The 23424-nt window shown below is 48.9% G+C and overlaps 1 protein-coding gene across 6 annotated transcripts in view; it reads left to right on the top strand.

Annotated features, from left to right (window-relative positions):
* LOC147897717 (Thioredoxin family protein) overlaps nt 1-23424 on the top strand; it is a 134701-nt gene that overhangs the window by 19057 nt on the left and 92220 nt on the right. For all 6 annotated transcript variants that reach the window (XR_015541630.1, XR_015541631.1, XM_087379961.1 and 3 more), the window contains exon 2: nt 12885-12952. Coding sequence is in view for 4 of the 6 variants with exons in the window: in XM_087379961.1 (XP_087236087.1) it covers nt 12885-12952 (68 nt within the window). In the remaining 2 variants the exon portion in view is untranslated. The remainder of the gene's footprint in view (nt 1-12884; nt 12953-23424) is intronic.

The raw sequence follows: 23424 nt of genomic DNA, 5'->3' as shown, positions 1-23424 counted from the left end.
AGATGTCACGGTTGGGTGGTGAGCAGCCTGCTCAGTTCTGATGTGTGTGTGGTTATTTTGCAGATCAGGGGTTTCAGGAGTGCTGGGACATGTCAGTTGGTATCAGAGCCAACTCCTGAGGTAGGAACTTCTGGTGCGAGAATTTCGACGGATTTCTCTTCCAGGTATGCCCTAAAATTCGAAATTTCCTGCTGCGTTTTTGCTGACTACCTGGGGTAGAAGGGGTGCAGAAAGATCTGGAAAAGAAAGAAGAAGAGGAGTAAGAGAGAATCGAAATCTCTGAAGGCTTCGGAGAGAAGTTTAGAGGGAGGAGAAATTGAGCAGAAAGGTAGGAGAGATGTGCAGGAAATAGACAGCAAGGGAGGAAGGGATGCAGAGCCTAGGAAGGGGCGGAGTAGACGAGGTAGTAGAGGCTGGACAGCCTGTGTAATAGGCTGTCCACAGCCAGCGCAGTAGGCTGTCCACAGCCTGCGCAACAGGCTGCGAACAGCCTGCGCCTAGGGCTGCGTGCAGCCTGCGCAGGAGGAGGGTGCTTTTTTCGAAAAAGCACCCCTCCAAAGCTGGAGGGGCTCAGCCTTTTTTGGAAGCCCAGCTTCCAAATAAGGCAGCCCTGCACCCTATATAGGTGGGGGCTGGGTGCTAGGCTACCCACAAGCAGCCTCGAGTTTCGAGATCTTACCTCGACATCCGTGCCCAGCCAGCCTCGTCCGTACAGCCTGCGTCAGCATCGCCCTGCTTCCGCTCAGCCTCTCGCATCTGCCCTTGCCTGCGTTAGCCCTGCACGGTTCCCGAAGCTTCTGCAACAGCCGTACAGCCTGTACGGACTGTTCCGCCAGCTTCTGTACCTGCTGCTGCACCGAACAGCAACTGCGCCTGTACCTGCAGCCACCGTACGGCCTGCGTCAGCAGCCGTACAGGCCACGTCAGCAGCCGTACCAGCCACGCCCGCAACAGTACGCCCTGCGTCAGCAGACCGTACAGCTTTTACTGCAGCCTACGCATCCGGTTTGCGGGTTCGGGGAGGCTCCAGGACTCGTGGTCTTCCGATTTGCCAGATTTCAGCATCTCCTTCCGTCAGCTTCTTACGGGACGGTTTTCTTCTGCTCCATCCTCCTCTGTGCTTCGTTTCAGTCAGTTATTTCTCTCCATTTGTAATCAAATCAGATTTCAGCCATGTCTGATGCTCCAAATCCCGAGTTCACTATGGGAGAGCAGGACTTAGATTACACTCCAGTGGGAGAGGATGATCAGGGTCTCTATGACGACCTGATAACTAAGAAAGCCTTCAGTGAGTTTACGACTGCTCTTGATGGTAAATTTGAGCAGGTCAATGCTAATCAATCGGGGTTGACACAGCAACTCCAAGGGATACAAGCAACTCTGACTCTTCTGGCTAGCACGGTTCAGGCACTCACGCATGTGGATGCCATGGCTTCAGTGCTAGGCCCGAATATCACTCCGGATCCTTTTCCAGGTGACCAAAAATCAAGAACAAAGGAGGTAGTTGACACTTGGTTGCACAAGTGGCAAGTACACTTCCAATTCCACCCCTATCCAGATGAGAAAAAGATTCAGCTTGCAGCAGGGTTTATGTCAGGTAAAGCCTTGCTTTGGTGGAAAGAACTCTTGCCTAAGCCTGATACTTGGACAGATTTTGAGGGCATCTTCAGGAAGGAGTTCCTGAAGAAGGAAGATGACTACGATATCGTCGGCAAGCTCAAGGCCCTCGATATGTCAAAATTGAATTTAACTTTTGAAGTTTATCTTCAAAGATTTAGGGATCTGCAAACCAGGGCCACTAAAATGGATCCTGTAACCTTGTTAGGTTTTTTCGTGGATGGTTTGCCAGACTCCTATAAGTTACAGATTAAGAATAACAAGTGCACAACATTGCAGGAGGCCATGACATATGCGCGCATATATGATGATACCATGGCCGGTACCAAGGCAACCACAGTTACCGAGACGAGTGGAAAGAACAAACGCAAGTTCTTTCAGCATGCGACTGGTATTGGGGAGACGAAGTCTACGGACAACGCCTCCAGGAAAAGCTTAACTCCTGCGAAGAATGGTAAAGCCCGTTTCCTCCGCACTCTCAGGCTCAAGAAAGAAGGCCGATGTTTTTATTGCGAGGAGCGGGGCCACACAAAGAATGAGTGTCCTAAGCGGAAGAACAAAAAATTGGTGCTAGGACCGAAGCTCCAGGCGGGTCCACGTACCGCAGCCAAGGGAGCCAACCAAGTCACGATGACAGGTATTTCAGTAAATGTCATTACCTGCCCCCTTTCTTGTAATTGTACCTTTAATACTTCGTTGTTTGGTTCCCATGATCTTTTCCGAGTTTATGGAGAAGTTAGGGACCAACAGGTTCACATTCTCTTTGATCCGGGCAGCTCTCACAATTTTGTTAATTACAAATTTGTGCAGAAGATGGGGCTGTCCACAGTACCTAGCGACCACACCTACGAGGTGCAGCTTCCAGCTGGGAAGCAGTTTTGGGATCGCAAGGTTGAAGCGCTTCCCATCCGGATTCAGGCCTACACGGGAGCTCTCACATGTTATGTTATGCATCTAGAGCATGTAGACTTGTTGATCGGGATAGAGTGGTTTAAAACCCACAATATCCAGATCGGATGGACAGAGCATACGCTTTCTTTTGTAGACAAGGACACCCAATTTTGTATTCAGTGTGATAAGATTCCCCCTTCTCAGGGGCCTATTGTATCTGCGATGCAACTTCGGAATATATTAAACAATTCTCATTATGATGTCTATCAGTGTGTTTTGATTCCACTTTCTTCATTTGTTGTTTAGGTCATTAACAAGAATGAATTAAGTGTGTTTGAACACCGAGAATTGAGAATGTTGTTAGATAATTTTAAAGACGTATTCCCAGCTCAACTGCCGGAAGGTTTACCTCCAGAAGGGGCAGTAGATCATCGCATAGACTTAGTCCCAGGGGCTCAACCTATCAGTGTACCACCTTATAGGATGAGCCAGGTAGAGGAGGATGAGTTAGCTATCCAGCTTCAGGATTACGTGAATATGGGCTATATCCGCCCAAGTAAAATCACCTTGGGGTGCACCTGTCCTCTTAAGAAAGAAGAAAGATTCTTCCTAGAGAATGTGTATAGATTATAAACGACTAAATAAAGTTACAATTAAGAACCGCTATCCTTTATCTCGTTCTGATGATTTAATAGACCGTTTGGCCGGAGCGAAGTATTTCACTAAGATTGATTTGCGTACGGGTTATCACCAAATCCGTATCTATGCTAAACACATAGATAGGACCGCATTCCGGATTAGGTATGGTCATTACGAGTTCCTCGTATTACCTTTTGGTTTGACCAATGCTCCTGCTGCTTTTCAGCAGATGATGAACGATTTGTTCAGAGATTATCTGGGCAAATTTGTTGTAGTGTTCTTAGATGATATCTTGGTATATAGTAAAACGCTTGAGGATCATATAGGACACCTTCGGGTTGTCTTACTTGTTCTAAGACAGCATAAGCTTTATGCCAAGATGAGTAAATGTGACTTCTTTATGAAGGAGATCATTTACTTAGGACACAAGATTTCTTCTGAAGGTATTAGCATTGATCTGGATCGTATCCAGAAGGTTTTAGAATGGCCTATCCCTCAGACTGTGAAACAACTTCGTTCTTTCCTAGGATTTACGGTATTTCTTCGGAAGTCAGTGCGTGATTATTCACATATCACGGCACCCTTGACCAACATATTGAAAGGTCGTGGACGCAGGTCTACTCAGCCGATCCCTTGGAATGATGCAATGAATAAGGCTTTTGAAACCTTGAAGTTTTCTATCAAGGAAGCACCCGTTCTTGCATTACCCGATCCTACCCGGCCTTATGTTTTAGAGGCCGATGCGAGTGATTATGCGATTGGGGCAGCTCTATTCCAAGAGGGCAGACCTGTAGCTTTTGAGAGTAAGAAGCTAGACGACACTCAGTAGCGTTGGCCCACACTGGAGAAGGAACTTTATGCAGTAGTATATGCTCTCAAGGTTTGGAGACACTACTTGTATGGTTCAAAGTTCCTTGTATTGACTGATCACCAGTCAATTAAGTATGTGTGTGATGGATCAGAATTGAGAGGAAGGAAAGCTAGATGGGCAGAGCTAATGCAGGATTTTGATTTCGAAATACGTTATCGTAAGGGTTCGTTGAATAGTGTGGCGGATGCCTTAAGTCGAGTTAAGTTTGTAAATGCTTTGTCATTTACGGAAATATCCTCAGACCTATTTCAATCCTTGAGAGGGCTATACGCAACTGATAGTCATTTCAGTTCTTATTGGCAGAGAGTCCAGGATGGGAGCTCCATGGTTGACCAGGACTCAGGGATTGTGCCACCTAGGATACAGGCGGCGGGAGGTCAGTGGATGATTAGGAACGGCTTGCTGTTCCGGAATGAAAAGATTTGTGTGCCTGATGTTCTGGACCTTAAATCCAAGATTCTCTGGGAGTGTCATGATGCTCCTAGTGCGGGACATCCAGGTATACATAGGACTCTGTCTCTTGTGAAGCATACCTTTTTTTGGCCTAAGATGCGTGCATTTATAGAGAACTATGTAGTAGGTTGCCGAGTTTGTCAAGTTACTAAGGCTGAACGCCTTAGAAGCGCGGGCTTATTACAGCCTTTACAGATTCCAGGTAATAAATGGGAAAGTATTTCCATGGATTTTATTACTGGTTTGCCTCGAACGCGCAAGGGTCATGACTCTATTTGGGTCATAGTCGACCGTTTGACAAAAATGGCTAGATTCTTACCTACAAGAACAACTATTTCAGCTGTTCAGTTGGCTCACGAGTTTGTGGACCACTTGTTCAAGCTGTATGGTTTGCCATCTGACATAGTCAGTGACAGGGACTCAAAGTTTACAAGTAACTTCTGGACACTTGTATTTGAGAAGTTGGAAACTACTCTAAGTATGAGTTTCTCGGATCATGCACAATCTGATGGCAGTCCAGAAAAGGTCAACCAGTTGGTTGAAGACATGCTTCGGGCATATGTATCTAAGAGACAGTCTTCATGGGAAGATTATCTACCCATGATTGAATTTGCTTACAACAGTGCAAAGCATTCTAGTACAGGTTACAGTCCTTTTATGCTTATGTACGGGTTTCAACCTAAGTCACCAGTTATGGTAGGATTAAAAGGGATTCAAAATGATGCTGCTAAGAACTTCTTGCAAGACATGCAGGAAATGTTGCAGTTTGCCAAGGAGTCTATTAGAAGTGCCCAAGATCGCGACAGATTTTATGCTAATAGATATCGTTCACCCAGAGAGTTCTCTGAAGGAACGATGGTATATTTGAGAATTCCTAAGGAATCCAAGAGCCTAATTACTGGTTTGGTTCCGAAATTATCCCCCAGATATTGTGGCCCATTCAAGGTCATTAAAAGAATTGGACCAGTTGCATATCGACTAGAATTGCCTCCTGATGTTAAAGTACATCCAGTCTTTCATGTCAGTAGATTGAAAGAAGTATTGGGTGCAGATGATCAACTTGTTTCTCCTCATGAGATTATAGAAGTTACAGATTTGACTTTTATTCCTCACGAACCTGAATCTATTCTTGAATTTCGTGAAAGACAGATTCGAAATCGTACTATCACGGAATACAAGATTAAGTGGAAGGATCGTGTTGAGGAGGATGCAACATGGGAGACATTACAAAACCTCCAAAGCACATTTCCGGATTTCTTAGCGAACTCAGGAGTGAGTTCTTAGAGGAGGGGGAGTATGTCATGTGCACGGATTGGTATCTGACGTGTACTAGGTACACAGAACTAGCTCAGGTTAGCCTGGGGAGGCTTAGAGCTAGGCAGGCTTGATTCTCGGGTTGAGTGGCAAGGGTACGAACTATTTATAGGTCTTCGCTATTTTTGGCGCCGGGGCCCGAGTCTATAAAAGAGGCCCACGGGGTTCAGTTCTCAGTGTGCAGTTGGGAGCAAGTCTCGTTCCTAGGTGCTAGGTCTGATCCTGGATTGAGTCGCGGACGCGCGCCTGCATCTTAGCGTAGCCCAAGGCCCAGTGGCAGATCCAGGGCTTCACAGCGCCACCTGGTGGTATGGGACACCAGGCTGGTTTGGATCTGATTGGGAGTTCGTGCCAGTAGCTCAGCTCGTGGCTCGGAGGGGACATCTTCTGATTCGGGATCACATCCCGTAGATGTCACGGTTGGGTGGTGAGCAGCCTGCTCAGTTCTGATGTGTGTGTGGTTATTTTGCAGATCAGGGGTTTCAGGAGTGCTGGGACGTGTCACAACTATGATCCTCATCATCCGATATCTCAATAATCATGCTGAGTTTTGCAGTACCAATGTTACGCATTTTGCAGACTTGCCGATGCTCAAGATTCCACTTCTCACCACACTTAAAGCATAGATTTGCTCGCTTTTTGCTATCCATAATAGCCCTGGTGTGTTGTTTAAATTTTGATTTTTCATTTCCAACACTTGGCTTAGCATATGGCATCTTGCTGCGTGTAACAGTGAAAAACTCAGAAATGGTGCTGCTGCATAATTTCCTATTATGCCAATCAGTCACCTTAGGCTTCTTCTCAGACTCATTTGCATTCCCATATGTGCTGCCTGTTGTCATCTTATACTTGCTGACATAGTTGGGCTCAAATACCTCTGCCAATTGGGCTGCACGCTCAATTGTTTGAGGGTTATGTGCCTTCACATCTGCAGCAAGAGGACTCAATCCCTGGATGAAACGCAGTAATTTCCCTCTCTCAGCAGATACGTCTTGTACAAACAAGGAAAGTCTCCAAAAGCGCTGCAAGTACTCTTGGACGGTACCAGTCTGTGACAATGCATAGAATTCAGCTAGATATTGCTCCAGTATGAGCAGGGATACAAATGTGGTAATTGTTGAGAATCAGCATCTCCAGGAGTGGCCAGCCCCCATGCAGCAAGGGGGGCCAGAGGGGGTAGGCTGGCCGACCAGCTGGTCGGCCCAGTTGGCCTGACCGACCAGGCTGGTCGGTCCAGCCAAACTGGCCGACTCCCCCCCCTTGGCCTGCCCTATAAAAGGGCCTCCTTCCCTTCATTTCCTCAATCACTTCTTCCAGCAGCTCCTCAAGGCTCTTGTCTCAGCCTGCTCCTGGCCATCTTCACCGGAGCCTCCCTTCAGCTGTTCTGTTGGCTGCCCACGCTCCCTCTGCAGATCTTCTGGTGAGGCCCCTCCAGCCTTCTTGCTCCAGGCTCCTCCTGCCTCCTCGTTGCAGGCCCCTCCAGCCTTCCAGGCTCCTCCTGCCTCCTCGTTGCAGGCCCCTCCAGCCTTCTTGCTCCAGGCTCCTCCTGCCTCCTCGTTGCAGGCCCCTCTAGCCTTCTCGCTCCAGGCTCCTCCTGCCTCCTCGTTGCAAGCCCCTCTAGCCTTCTCGCTCCAGGCTCCTCCTGCCTCCTCGCTGCAGGCTCATCCAGCCTCCGTGCTCCACGCTCCTTCAGCCTCCTCGCTCCAGGCTCCTCCTGCCTCCTCGTTGCAGGCCCCTCCAGCCTTCTTGCTCCAGGCTCCTCCTGCCTCCTCGTTGCAGGCCCCTCTAGCCTTCTCGCTCCAGGCTCCTCCTGCCTCCTCGTTGCAGGCCCCTCTAGCCTTCTCGCTCCAGGCTCCTCCTGCCTCCTCGCTGTAGGCTCATCCAGCCTCCGTGCTCCACGGTCCTTCAGCCTCCTCGCTCCAGGCTCCTTCAGCCTCCTCGTTCCTAGGATCCAGCCTCCGTGCTCTCAGGCTCCAGCCTCCTTGTGCCCAGATCCTCTGCTCCAGTTCAGCCCCTTCTGCAGCTCCTGTTTCTCATCCTGTTCAGGACTCCTTGTATTACAGTTGCTGCCCTGGTTTATGGGCTAAGTTATAGCAGATCTGTTTGTGGCACATCTTGTTGTCTCTAGTATTCTCTGTGTGATTCTGTAGCTTCAGTTTGCTTACATCTTCCGCTGCCACTCTTGACATGGTATCAGAGCACTAGGTGCTCCCCATCCTCTTGGTTACTGAAGCATCCACCAACACCTGGGTGATTTCTTCTATGCATCTCTCTTGCTGGTCGGCAGCCTATGTTCCTCCTGCCTCTGTGACCAGCCCGTTGCCTTCTCCTCCTGCCCCGAGATCGGCACCTTGGTCACTTCTCCCTATGGTTGGCTTCACTGCAGGCTCCTAGTTTTCTGGTCGGCATCTTCCTAGGCACATGTCTTGTTGGTCGGCAGTACCTCTTGTGCACCAATTTTAGTCGGCATCCATCCTGCCCCTGAATCCAGGTACATCTGTGACCTCGACAGCTTCTCTAGCATCTCCTACTCCGAGGCACCAGTCGGCATCTTGAAAATCGGTTTTGTGAATTTATATTTTGAAAATTTGCTCCCGTACCCCGGACTATCAATAGCAGCCTACTGCTTCATCAAGAGCCTCTCCCCCCCTTCCTTCATCGCGCATCGGGTCGGCTCCCGTCTTCACCCATACGACTTTATTAAGGGGTTCCTGGCAGAATTTATTGGCTCTTGATTTTTGGGTTCGATAGTTCTCTGTTTGGTATTGAAACACATGGGGGACCTCAGCCACTCAAGAAATCATAAGTCCTATCTAAAAAGTATGGATCTCCACACCCAGATACAGATCCCAATCCTTCCCCACTTCTCCGAAACTCAGAAGTTTGATGGTACTAACTATGACACCTGGAAGGATAACATCGCCGCAGTTTCAGAGGGGGATAGACATCCTCTTCTCCATTTACTCTCTCGTACAGGTTCCCATCTACCGGATTCTCTTCACCGACAAACCTTCCTCATTTGCACTACACTCCGAGTCTTGGATTGTTTCTTTACATGGCCCCAACCGGAAACATACTCTCGAGGGGGACTCTCCCGTTCACCATCCTTCAACAGTCCGGCTCGTCATCGACAGTACCAGCTTCTTGCGGACTCACCCAGCTCCCTGCTTCTTCTCTGGCTACTTAACACTCGACTCTGGATCTCGGCTTTTCTGTCGGCACCCTCAGTACCTTCATGCAAACCCCTTCGCTTTCTCATTGGCAAGCTGCTCGACGTCTCCTCCATCTTCAGGGGACCTCTACTTTCGGGCTCTTATATACTGCCGGTGGTTCCTCTCCTTCCCCGCTCACTCTCCGAGGTTGGAGTGACTCCGATTGGGCTGGCGACCCCGATTCTCGCCACTCTACCATTGTGCTCCTATTCAGCACCACTTCCGACAACGTCGCCGACATATTTACCAAATCTGTTTCTTCTCCCCTTCTCCAACGTCATACCAGCTCTCTGGGTCTTGTGCCACACCCTGGAGCTGAGAGGGGGTGTTGAGAATTAGCATCTCCAGGAGTGGCCAGCCCCCATGCAGCAAGGGGGGCCAGAGGGGTAAGGCTGGCCGACCAGCTGGTCGGCCCAGTTGGCTTGACCGACCAGGCTGGTCGGTCCAGCCAAACTGGCCGACTCCCCCCCCTTGGCCTGCCCTATAAAAGGGCCTCCTTCCCTTCATTTCCTCAATCACTTCTTCCAGCAGCTCCTCAAGGCTCTTGTCTCAGCCTGCTCCTGGCCATCTTCACCGGAGCCTCCCTTCAGCTGTTCTGTTGGCTGCCCACGCTCCCTCTGCAGATCTTCTGGTGAGGCCCCTCCAGCCTTCTTGCTCCAGGCTCCTCCTGCCTCCTCGTTGCAGGCCCCTTCAGCCTTCTTGCTCCAGGCTCCTCCTGCCTCCTCGTTGCAGGCCCCTCTAGCCTTCTTGCTCCAGGCTCCTCCTGCCTCCTCGTTGCAGGCCCCTCTAGCCTTCTCGCTCCAGGCTCCTCCTGCCTCCTCGTTGCAGGCCCCTCTAGCCTTCTCGCTCCAGGCTCCTCCTGCCTCCTCGCTGCAGGCTCATCCAGCCTCCGTGCTCCACGCTCCTTCAGCCTCCTCGCTCCAGGCTCCTCCTGCCTCCTCGTTGCAGGCCCCTCCAGCCTTCTTGCTCCAGGCTCCTCCTGCCTCCTCGTTGCAGGCCCCTCTAGCCTTCTCGCTCCAGGCTCCTCCTGCCTCCTCGTTGCAGGCCCCTCTAGCCTTCTCGCTCCAGGCTCCTCCTGCCTCCTCGCTGCAGGCTCATCCAGCCTCCGTGCTCCACGCTCCTTCAGCCTCCTCGCTCCAGGCTCCTTCAGCCTCCTCGTTCCTAGGATCCAGCCTCCGTGCTCTCAGGCTCCAGCCTCCTTGTGCCCAGATCCTCTGCTCCAGTTCAGCCCCTTCTGCAGCTCCTGTTTCTCATCCTGTTCAGGACTCCTTGTATTACAGTTGCTGCCCTGGTTTATGGGCTAAGTTATAGCAGATCTGTTTGTGGCACATCTTGTTGTCTCTAGTATTCTCTGTGTGATTCTGTAGCTTTAGTTTGCTTACATCTTCCGCTGCCACTCTTGACAGTAATCATCAACTCCTTGAACTCCTTCCATGTGGCTGGCCTCATAGGCGAGTCCCTCATATGATGCCACCAAGTAATAGTCCTACATGTGCATATCCACAAAGATTATGCGGTCCTCATCCTGCTTTGTTTTTTCAAAAAATGCTCATCTTGCTTTGGGTAGAAGTAGAAACTTCGTAAGCCACTCCTCCAGCTCATTAGGTGTGCGAGTGTCCCCTTTGAACTTTTGCACTGTTTGTCCTTGATATCCTTGGCTGCATAATTCCTATGTGTGTAACTTCCAGAAGTGCGGGCATCATCACGCTTGAGGTTCACATAATCGGAAAAGGACATCTCAAGTTTGATGGCCTCAGGTAGGGCCTTATATGAACGCAAGGAATCTGCGAGCATCTCATCGAAAGTTGCTTGCTGCCCACCACTAATTCCTGCTGCGTAGTAGCTGCTGCCATCTGATGCATTAGTTGTGTCTGCCTGTATGTGCTATATGTCCTGACTAGTAGAGCGATGGGTGCATGAACCCCTGGCTGGGCCTCTCTTTCAAATGCATCTCTCCGGAATGATGGCATGCCAAAGGGCTGAGAAGAGGACTGTCCTCTTTCCCAGGGGTGTGGGCTGCCATATAAACCAAAACCAGCTCCAGGCATACTTGTTGGTGTGGTGAAAGGAGCACTAACTGGATGCATACCAACGGGTTGGCCTAAAAGAGATGCCTCAGCTTGCATGGATGCAGAAAATTGTGAGCCAAAAGATGGCCTGACATCCTGCAAGAAGGTGCTCTGCGGCACAGAAAATGCATCATCTAAGTCCCAAGTAATCCCCATGCCGGGGTACTTGCAGCGGTCTAGAAGACTGATGCTCATAGGCACAGCAGGCATCTGCCATAAAAGGGCCTTGCTGCTCTGTCTCTTATCCTCCTCAAGGGCATTGGAGATCAAGGCTTTCTTTGGGGCTGATGCGCCCTTCTTTACTACTTCCATCCACTCTTAACACCTTCTTCTTGCCTTCAGTTATGTGAATCCATGTATTTCCCCTACATATTGGTCTGCATGGCAGCCATCTCGTTCCTAAACTTCTCGTTTGCTGATTTGAACTCTCCTAGTACCTTATATGTGTTCTCCTCCTCCCGTACTTGGATGGATTTCACTTGCTCTTTGATTGTATTCAGCTCCGCATTTGGGGTGGCCGAAACTCCCCATCGTCACAATGTATACGTGTCTTCATCGTCTCATTTGCCACTTTGAGGGTGGCAACCTGAGTCTCCAAAGTCTTGCAAGATCAATGAAGCATAGTGACTGGTTCTTTCATCTAGTGCTCGGGCCATATCCTTCTGCACTTTCTTTAATTGACTCTCCCATTGTTCTTGCATATCTCCCTTCCATTTATTTATGTCATCTTGCATGGGACCCCGTAGCTTAAGCATGAGCTCATCCTCTTTATTCTGCACTAACTTCTTTTTTCGAAGCTCAATTTCAATGTCTTGCATTTTGCAAACTTCCTTCATGGTAGATAGGCATGTCTTGGCGTGGGATCACGCCTTTTTTGCGCATTTGTCCATATCACACTGTACTTTCTCTCCTCCTGGAGAGTACAATCTATAGAAATTTTTAATGTATTATATACATCCAGGAAGAGATCAACGAACATGCAGCTAGACATGATAATGCTTTGAAGATCAGAATTGGGGGACTCCCTGAAGGTTGGTACAAAGAGGACTCTTTTAGTGATACTCTAGTACATGTCAAAGTGGCCATGCCTAGGACGAGGATCTTGATGATGAAGATGAAGCTAGAGCAACCCATATCTCTAAAGGCCATGCTATTGTTACACTTAACTCACGAGCTCTACGTGTCAAGCTTTTTCGACAATCCTACAAGTTAAAAGGGACCAAGGTATGGATAGCTGAGGAACTCACACGAGCTCAATTGAAGAATAAGGCAAAGAAATTAGCTGAGGTCAAGGCTGCTAGGCAAGACGAAAAATGGGCAGTATATCGTGGAGGCATAGCAATCATTAAAGAGTTCAAATCCAAATTGAAAGACTCTCAGTCTTAAACTGATGTATGGCTGATTATGTTTTTTAGACTATTAGGAACTCTAAATAATTGGAGTCACTTTTTTGGACTCCTTGGGAGCTGCCATGTGCCCTTCCTAAGCAAATGTACTAGATGGGTTTATTTTGGTTGTCCCATAGACCTGTTGGTGTCTTGTGGACATTACCTAACCCGTGGGTTTCTAATCGCATCGTGATGGTCAATTTTTTTGGAAAACACATGAAATAAAAAAAGAAGAGAAAATTATTAAATTATAAGGGAAAGAGGGGCAAGGGGAATGGAGAGAGGAGGCAAGGTTAGTTGATAGTGTTTCAAAATTCCTAACAAATGCAGTCCTACGTTTGTGCTTTGTTACATGGGTTTCGTATTTGAATTTTTTGATCGCTCGTAGGATAGTTGTGGTCAGAAATATGACTCTTGATATACTTTGCAGGTATAAAGCATCCTTGGTTCCTGAGTCTGAATTTCCACCTGATAGCTATTCTACTTTCAGTATTGCAGGTATGCACTTGAAAAGATGCACATGATATGCCATGTTGAAGTACCTTGAGTGTGTCTGTACGCTTTGCTTGTTAAGATTGTGACACCTTATAGACACGATTTTATGAATGAAATATTCAAAGAACTTTTCAGGCTTACTATCAATCCAACGTAAATATCTAGTATCCACGAAGGCATCAAATAGGTTGTCATGGTTTCTCTCAACCAAGCCATATGATGTGTGTACAAACAAGTATGTGCAGAGGAGCTTAATGTTTGTGAATATCATTTGGCAAGAGTCATGGAGCATTAAGTTTGATGTATTTGAGCTCATGTAAGACTGACATTAGTCTAAGTAGCCATTTCAGTTTTTTGTCTACAAAGTTGAGGTCGATATCTTTTTTTATGACCAGTGACCATTATGGTTTGTATTTTTCCATACCCCTAGAACTTGAAGCTGATATTCTTAGTAGGTCATCAAGACCTGTAAGGTGTTTGGGACCTATTTGTGGTTTTGGGCACTGATAACGACATAAGTGTTTCTTTTCTTGCTAAGTATGTCTTCCTTTTGTTTTTCAAAAAGTTTTTGTTACCTCTTTTTTCTTCTTTTTTGTTTTCTCTTTTATTTTTTGTGTAGATTTTGGACTTTAGAACAACAAAACATCTAAATTTGTATGATTGGATATATTCTAGTCTGAGGTATATTTTTCTATCACCTTAGCGGACATGCAAATTCTTTGAATTTTTGTCTAAGTGGTGATCAACTGTTCAATTACATCGATTTATCTTACGCGGGTGCAGAAGCCCCAACAGTTTAAATGTTTATTATTATTATTGTTTATATATTATATATATATATATAATTTTTAGTTAACTAAATTATTTTCATTTTCATTTTAATTTTTACAAAAAGTGAGCTTTTGCTTATTGTTTTAGTTGCTCTCATTTGTTCATTTCACCTTTCGTTTCTCATTTCTTGTCTTTGGTGGTGTCGTTCTCTTCTCCGCTTTATTTTTATTTTTCAAAATTTAATTTTGTCTTAGTAACTTTCCTCTTTTCTGCTTCTAGGATGAAAAAGCTCTTATAGTGGCCTTGGGGCCCTGGCCAACCCTAACTGTAATCGCCAATTTGGGGGATATATTGGCTTAGTGATACACGCTATAATGAATTCGCCTTTTGGAAACCAACTGGGCGATCTCTTGGGACGTCTTCTGTCTCCTTTGTAGTAGTAAGGGAGGTAACTCCTTGGGACGAGTAACGACTGTGCAAGCAAGCCCTCCCCTAAATTCTAGTCTCGCTCCTGCTAGAGTTAGGGGATATAGCAAAGGAGAAACTGCCTTGCGATGGGCAGGGAGAGTGCAAGCAAGTTCCTCAATGTTGGATCGTCTGACCTCATCGAACAACATTGGAAATGCTAGTGATGCTCTTGTCTCTTTGATAGGTGATTTAGTTGGGTCTAGCTCGGTAAATCAAAACAAAAAAGTCAGAAGAAACATACATAGAGAAAGGTTTAACTTTTTAGCTAGGTCAAACATGCATTATCTTCATGATTTTGGGGAAGGTAACATTAATTGTTCTAACTTTAAGGCTTTATTAGTTAGCGCTCATTATACAAATAATAACATAAGAATTCTTAATAAACTAAGACGTCTTAGAAACAAGCATCTCAAAACTTCTGTTTCTATTAGTCCTATTCATGCCACACAAGTAATTTATGTTGTCTATAACATACATAGTAGTAATATGCTTTATGTAGGAGAAACCTATAGGACGGCTTTTATTCGTTTTCAAAACATGTTAGGGAAGCTAGAAAAGTTCATAGGGAGAATTCCTTGATTGAGAATTTAAAAACCTTATATGTGGCAATAGCAAAGTCTAGCTTCGAACCTTTTCGTTGCACCTTGTCACGATCCATTTGCAGGCCTTCTTCAGACACAATATGCCCCAACAAGACTACCCTCATGTTGATCATGAGTTGTCTCCGTCACTTCCTCTTCCTCCTCTTCCTCCTCCTTTAGTTTCTTTAACTTTCTCAGTTCTGAAACCAGAAGGTAATTATCTTCCACACAAAGTCACCACTTAATCAATTGGAGAAGAAGAACACAATCACACCACGAAAGCGACAACAGATTGGGTACAATCTCCCCCCCCTAGATGAGTGGCTCACGCTTGCTCATCTAGAGTATTTATGATATTTCATAAAAGCACCAAGGAGCGACATAATTCATTTTTAGGCCCTAAGATGGCTATGTAAAGCAAATCCCTCATTTTGGAAGAGAGGGATAATGTCCACTATAAAATATATTGCTCAAACTTGCAATAATAAAGCAAATACAAAATTGGCCCATGGCCATATATAATGCGCTGTGCGACACCCGGATCGGTACCCTCGCACTAACTTCAATCCTCGCTATGAGTTCTATCACCTGTACTCAAGCCGCCAATTACATTAGTTATTAACAATCGATTGAACGAATCACCGAATCAACCGATCATAACCGCGCTCAAAGCACAATAATCAAGTACAACACCAATAACACTAGCGACATCAGTATTAACATGGAATCACCCACAATACCGACCATCTAGCATGGCAAAACACAAGCTAGTCAAGTGTCCCCAACTAACCACACAAAGTATCTACTAGGACCCTCGCCGTGTCTGGTGCGCTCCTATGGAGTACTTTGCCATAGTCACACTTGACTAAAATAATAATGTACAATGCAAGATATATATCAGAAATATAATTTTCGTAACATCCCTCTTGCTTGGATTGCAACTAGCCTCAGTTGTGTGTTTGATTATAGGAACTAATGAGGTCTGAAAAAGTTCAAAAGAACTGCTCAGGCATCCACTGAGCATCATCTCTCGGATGGTTCTTAAATTTCAGAAAGTATTTAGTATAGACATTTCCTTTTCGGGTCGAGGTTTGTTGATGATTAATAATGCATTCAGATTCTAGAATTTCTTCTTCATCACAATCAATGGAGTCTCTTCATAGACAAGATGAATAGGTAAAGGTCCTTTGAAGGGCTTTAAGAGGCTGACATGGAAAGCATTATGTATTTTTCAATTATCAGGTAATTCAAGCCTATAAGCTAGATCATTGATTTTCATAATCACCTGAATGGTCCATAAAAACGTGGGGACATCTTGATTACTGGCCATTCTCAACACTCTTTAATCTTCTTTTCTCAATGTGAAGAAGTACATAATCACCTTCTTTAAAGAGCATGCGTTTCCGTTTCTTATGAGCTTGGTTTGTGTACTTCTCTTGAGCGATTGCAATGGCTTCTCGAACCTCTTTGAGAATATTTTGATAGTCATGGGTAAATGCATCAGCTGCCTCCACTTTATGGGTCAATCGTGTGATAGGAATAGGTAAAACCTTCCCATAGATAATCTCAAAGGGTGCTTTTTCAGTTGCAGAATGAGGAGTATTATTATAAGTAAACTGTAAGAGATGAATATATTTATCCCAAGTCTTTGGTTGATTTCCCGCATAAGCTCTTATCATATCCAGAATAGTACTATTTGTAACTTCAGTTTGCCCATTCGATTTTGGATGAAAAGCTGATGAGAAATCTAACTTAGTGCCTAGACTATGAAATAATGCAGTCCAAAAATTATTGCAAAACTTTGAATTTGGATTAGACACTATAATCTTTGGCAAGCCATGATAAACAAAGATATGCCTGATGAATAAATGTGCAGCTTGTTGAGTTGTTAAAGTCTTCTTGCACGGGATGAAATAAGCTTGCTTACTAAAGCGTTCTACTATCGTCCAAATCATATCATTTTGATTCGCTGTAGTAGGAAAACCTGTTATGAAATCCATGGATGTTTTTTCCCAAGGTTGCGTAGGAATAGGCAAAGGCATTAGCAATCTTGGGGTCTGTCCTTTGTAACTCTTGATCTTCTGGTAAGTGATGCATTGGGCTACAAACTTAGCCACATATTTTCTTATTGTAGGCCAATGAAATTTCCTCGCTATCACTTGTAATGTGGCATTCACTCCCCTATGTCCCATATATGGCGGTTGGTGCATTTCCTCCGTTACTATTTGTCTAAAGGGTCGAGTGATGCATAATTTCTTTTGATAAAAGAGGTATCCATCATTGCATGAATAGTTCAACATAGGATTTCAATTATTATTCTCTAATTTATTCCATATATCGGAAAAGTCTGGATCCCCTTGATAAGAATTCTTCATACCTTCGAAAGGCTGGGTCTCTACAGCAGTGATGTGATTAATACTTGGCTTTCTGCTAAGAGCATCAGCAACGACATTTTCTTTCCCAGGTTGATACTGAATCATGGGCTGAAAGCTTTGTATAAATGATGCCCACTTGATGTGCCTATCGGATATTCATCAAATAGCGTTTCCACATTCGTAAGGCATGCACAACAGCGGTTAATTCTTTATCATATGTGCTTTAATTGCATTCCGTTGGTTTTAATTTTCGACTCTCATATGCTATTGGATGTCCATCTTGCATAAGTACAGCTCCAATTCCAATCCACTAGCATCGGTTACAACTACAAAGAATGGTCTAGAGAAATTGGGTAGTTGCAACATAGGAGCTTGTGTGAGAGCTTCTTTTAAAGCTGTAAAAGATTTATCTTGTCACTCAGTCCATAAGAAATGCTTAGCTTTTCTAAGAAGGTCTATTAATGGATGGGCAATGTATGCGAAGTTCTTGACGAACTTTCTATAAAAGCTACACAATCCCAAGAATGATCTTAATTCATGTATATCTCGGGGTTTAGACCATGTGACTATGCATTCTATCTTCTTTTTTTTTTTGGCTGAAAAAACAGTGCTAATTATATTACTTCGAGAACAAGATACAAGAGGTCAGCTTATAGCTGACGGCTGCGTTCACAAATCGGACGCAGCCCTAACAGGTAGCAAAATAAACCATCCTCTCACGGAGGGATAAGACGAGTATGAATGAACAGCCATCGGGGTGGTGAGTAATGCCACCGAAGGCCCTGCGTAGTCTGCGCGAAGAAGAGGCCCTGTGTGTCCCAAGCCCGGAGGAAGCATCTCCGCTTCTCCTGACCGGCCCGGGAGTCTCCCTGAATCTGGTCCCACTGGCCTCTGAGAGTATGAATAATCTCACTCCAAATCTCCGCCATGATCTGGGCAGTAGATAAGGAGGTGCCACCTAGGATCTGCGCGCAGCGCGAGGTCCAGATGTGCCACCCTGTGATGCTGCTAATAATCTCCCAGACTGGCTGCCTCTCCCGGACTCCTGTATCAGCCTCTGCTAGGTGCTGTGGGATGCCCTCGAGCGGTCCCCACGTCCCCTGTGTAATAAGGAAAGTGGGGTCCCGCTGGCATGCCTCGAATAGGTGATGAAGACCAGGTGCGGTGCTGCACCAACAGAACGCGCCCCAAGTGATCAATCCTAGCTCTGGTGCTGCGCGAGTAAGAATCCCAAAAGTCCACCTCCACACTTCCTGGGCGCGCGTGCAGCTCCACAGGCAGTGTTTTGGTGTCTCCTCATCCGCATGGCAAATCTGGCAGCAACCGTCCTGGCCTATCTGCCTCAACCAGCTCCCCACTGGAAGACCTTTGTGGGCCAGAAGCCACAGGAAGTATGAGATCTTCCGCGGCCGCCAGCTCTCCCACAAGGTCTTCCAGAATGCCTGCAAAAAGAACCTGGAAATACCCTGTGCATACCAGCTGGGTCGCTGGGTGGGGGGGCGGCACTGCATCCTCCCGAGAACTCGCCTGCCCAGAGTCGTACTGTAGGCGAAGGAGGTCGGCCCCTGTCCTGTCACAATCTCTGGCCACCACCACTCTCCTGGGTCCCACTCAAGCTCTGCCAAGGCCCGCCCCTCCCAGAGCCAAAGGCGCCAAAGCTGCACCTGGTCGTGCTCGATGCTAGGGTCGGTATGCCAGACCTTCCCCAAGAGGCCTACGACCCGAACCCTCTGCCACGGGAGTAGGGGGTCGATGAGCGCACCCTCTCTCCTGAGTCTGCCATCCCCAAAGGCCGCGAAGAAGGAGATAGAAGAGTCATCCAAGCGTCCTGCGATCACCAGTGGAATGCCGCGGGGGGTGAACTGTCCCAGCCAACGGGTATCACCAGGCATGAGAATCTGATGCTCCGGTGGAACCAACCAAGCAGCTGGGATCGCACCGTCGATCTCCGTACGTCTCGCCTGGGCTCCTCGTACACCTCCAGCTGCGTCTGCAAGATCAGTCATCTCCAGATGTCTGTACGTATCCCTCCAAACAGGAAGGGATCGGGCTGGCCCCCTCATCCAGCCGTCCCACTTGATATGTGATCTCTCCCCCAACTGAAGACCCTCGGCATCTCTGACCTCACCGTTCCAGATAAGCGGCTGTCGATCGATCTCCTCCTGACAGCTGGGAGGGGACTGAATGAGACTGAGACGGAGCCGCCTCCAAACCATGAGGAGGCTACGAAAGAGTGGGGAGCGGGGCTGAGTGAGCGGGGCGGAAGTGAAGATCCACCTGAGGGACGGTAGCCACTCTCCACCTCGGCGCGGGACACAAGAGCCGACTCCCTGCTGAAGTAACATCTTCCACGTCTGTCCCCCTGGGGTCAAACCGCGAATGATAAGCTTGCCTAACAAGGCCTGACTCTGAAGCTCTGGATCAATGACCCCCAGACCACCCTCAGCCTGCGGAAGAATGACTGTCTGCCAAGCAACCCTGGCTCTGGTATCTCTATGCCCATCCTCCCCAGACCAAAGGAAGTTCCGAACCAACCTCCTGAGCTGTGCCACGCTGGATCTCGAGAAGCACCAGCAGGAAGCCACATACCAAGCCGTGGCTAGAAGGACCTGGTTAACTACCAAGGCACGACCTGCAAGGGAAAGCTTAGCAGTGCTCCAGAAAGCCAGCTTCCGTCGGATGGAATCTAGCACCGGGAGAAACTGCTGAGCTGGCGTGATGTCTAGGCCAACCTGGAAGCCAAGGTATCTAGCTGTCTGTCCACGTGGAATCCATCTGAAGCCCAGAAATCGCCCCCACTGAGAACACGCCCCCGGGTCTGTGAGAAAACCAACTGATTTGTTCCAGTTGATTTTCGCACCAGCGGCCGAGCAGAAAACCTCCAGGGCCATCCGCACCCTCTCTAGCATCCTCTCATCGTCCTGGACATAAAGGGCTGTATCATCTGCGTACTCCGAGTCCAGAAGCTTCGTGTCCTCCCGGAGTGGAAGGCGAACACCCCTGAGCCCTGTGGACCTCGCCCGAAGGTAGTAAGTCATGGCCTCGGCGAAGAAGAGAAACAGGTAAGGAGCCAGGGGACAGCCCTGACGTACTGATCTCTCCAAGCTAAAGCGCTCACCCATCCTGCCTCCAATGATGACTCTGCTAGACGCTGTCCTGTACAAAGCTGAGATACCCTGAATCCAACCTGCCGGGAAACCTAGCCGCTCCAGAGTCCCCTCCAAAAAGGACCAGTCCACGCGATCGTAGGCCTTCTCGAAGTCGAGAAGTAAAATGGCAAGGTGTGATCCGCTGTACTGAGCCCACTCCGCCGCCTCTGAAAAGGTGAAGACATTATCCAGGATACTGCGATCCTGGACAAAGCCTGTCTGAGTGTCATGGACGAGGTCTGGAAGTAGAGGCCGAACTCTGGCACTGATCATCTTGGCGAGGATTTTGTAGGCAGTGGTAAGGAGAGTGATCGGACGCCACTGGCGGATCTCCTGTCTATCTCCTCCCTTCGGGATGAGGCAAATCAGTCCTGAGGAAAGGCACTCTGGCATCTGACCGCTGCTGAAAATCCCCTGCAGAGCTGCAAGGAGGGGCTGATGGATCTGGTCCCAGAAGGAGGTGAAAAATGCTCGGGATAGCCCATCCTCACCTGGGCATTTCTGTCCGTCAATAGCCATCAAGGCCTCCAACATCTCATCCGAGGTGAACGGCGCCAACAACGTCGCCTGCATGCTAGGCTGGACCAGGGATGGAATGTGCCTCCACACCTCCTCACGGGCACGACTAGCACGAGGGGCAAGTGGCTCCTGCTGGAAGAGGGTCCTGTAGAAGTCAGTGGCCAACCCCAGGACCTCCCCCGGATCCGTAACGATGTGACCATCCGCTGTCCTGAGACTCCGAAGCTGATCACCTGCAGCTCTCTGGCCGTGCGTCCTGAAGAACTCCCTGCACATCCGGTCACCCTTCCGGGCCCAGAAGGAGAGAGAGGCGTGATAGGAGAACTCGGAGCGACGCTGGAGGGTCTCCTCCAAGAGAGCTCTGGCTCGAAGGGCTGGATCCGAAGCTCCTCCGAGCCCGGGGAAGACTGCTGAAGTCGCTGAATGGAGGCGAGGTCCCTCCGAAGAGCTCTCTCTTTGTCCCACCAATCCTGTCGAACCTGTAGGGCTGCGAGCTGGCAGATCTGACTGGACTCCTGCAGAGCCTGCGCGACCGAGTCTACCAGATCCACTCCCTCCCCCCAGTCTCTGTCCCAAAGACTGCAAATGCTGCTGCGCACGTCCACCCTCGAGAAGATGGAGTCGGGAATCCTGCATGATCGGGGGGGGAGAGTCTGGGCTGCCGAATCTAATGATAGGAGCACAGGCGCATGGTCGGAGAGTGTCGTCCCTGGAACTATACCCGCCTGGCTGCCTCTGCTGATGGCCCAATCACTGACATAAAACCTATCAAGCCTCTCCAGGAGTCTGCCTCCTTCCCTGCGGAAGCCCCAAGAGAAGTCCAGGCTCCCGTGCCAACGCCGGAAGGACGGGTCTCTCCAACTGTCCCTCCCTCCTGTCGCGAAGATGAAAGAGTCCCAAGCTGACTGCTCTGCCTGAGCCATACCTGTGAACTCCGGATCTCTACCCTGCTGGTCCTCCAAGGTCTCCAGGTTGTTGAAGTCTCCTCCAACAATCCAGGAATCCATGTCTGGAAGAATCCCTGTAAGTGTCCTCCAGAAGGTGGCTGTGCATCGGAGGTCTGTGGGAGCATAAATGTTGAGGATTCCTATTTTGGATCCCTCCAAATTCAGGCCTACCCAAAGGGCTCGGCCTGGGATCAACGTGCCGTGACCGAAAACTACCTGGGCTAACTGCTCGCACACGGAGGTACAGACACCCCCGCTCCTCCCCTGTGCGCCGATCGAAGGCTCCCAATAAGTGTAGGAGCGTCCAGGGAGAACCTTCCCGCAGCTACGGGAATGAGCCGCAGAAAGCTTGTGCTCCTGGAGCAGCAGTACATCCAATCGACCAATCACTGCAGGCTGAAGTTCCTGTCGCAAAATGAGCTTCCTGGGACCACGGGTGCCCGAAGAGTGAAACCCGTTCACATTCCAGGATACGAGGTGTAGGCTCATGGAGAGGGATGGGGGGCTGCGAACAGCTGTCTGCTCGCGGTCGAAGTCGAAGAAGAATCAGACATATCGGAATGGAGGCGCTGCCGCTTATGAGAAGGTTTGGAGGGGGAGACGGGGTCGTCCTGCCCGTTCTTCAACACCTTCAGCAATGGCGAGAGGCCTCTGGTGCCATGAGCAAATGCTTTCTCGAGCCAGCTCGAGATCTCTGAAGTGGTCATCCCGTAGAAGGTTCGGAGTTTCTGTTGGGACCAAGCTCTGACATCCTGGGGAAGAGGCCATGACAGGGGGGGTCTGAGGATCACAATCAGTCGGAAGCGTTTGGCAGCGCAACGCCACCGCAAGCGCACATCGCCCTCGGACCACTGAGTCTCGAGGAGCTGCCCACCGGACGGGCCTATCCAGGAGCAAATCTGGGCGTGTGTCTGCTCTCTGAGAGCCTCCCATACCGAGTCGTCTGTCCAGGTCTCGGTGCCATCGCTGAGGAACGTGAAGGCGAAGCTAGGGCCATCCCTGGGAGCCAAGGCAGCAATCTTCCCGTCTGCCCCTTTGCGGAGCAGGAAGATACTAATGTCGAGACAAGCCGGGAAGGTCCCAAGGTCGGCCACATCCAGGTAGTCCCAGGGGCCAGATCTGTAAAAGTCTCGAGGAAGCTCTCTCTCCTGGAGCTGAGACCCAACTGAGTCTGCCACTGAGGGGCTAGCGGGAAGGGAAGCCTGCTCCACTGGTGGTATAGACTCCGGGTGTCCTGCCATCGGGGGGGGAGGGGGAGGAGGCTGCGGGATAGGCGACTCGGGCTCCACGGAGGCGACTGGCGGAGAAGGTGGAGGAGGTGGAGCGGGGGCTGCACTCGGCTGGAAAGCCGACGGTGCAGCTAACTCTGTAGGAGAGGCGAGGGGGACAGGGGGGGGAGGGGGATGGGGATGCATCTGGAACTGGGGCTGAGGGGGAGGGGGAGGGGGAGGAGACTGAGGAAGAGGAGGCGGGGGCTGAAACTGCGGGTCGGGCGAAGGGGGGGGAAACTGGGGAGAAGGCGGGGGGGTGGGAGAGAGGAGGATCTGAGGCTGAGGGGGGCGGGCTGCCGTCGAAGAAGAAGCTCTCCCAGGTCCCTGGGGCATCTGCCTGTCAGGTCTCTGGCGTGCTGCTGCAGGAAGGGTAACCTCTGCCTCCTTGCCTTTA

Source organism: Dipteris shenzhenensis, chromosome 10, assembly GCF_047967505.1.
Source record: "Dipteris shenzhenensis isolate YYH24624 ecotype China chromosome 10, Dip_SZ_1.0, whole genome shotgun sequence".
Classification (NCBI taxonomy): domain Eukaryota; kingdom Viridiplantae; phylum Streptophyta; class Polypodiopsida; order Gleicheniales; family Dipteridaceae; genus Dipteris; species Dipteris shenzhenensis.
Note: the sequence above shows the minus strand (reverse complement) of the source record. Positions and strands in the feature narration are given on the sequence as shown.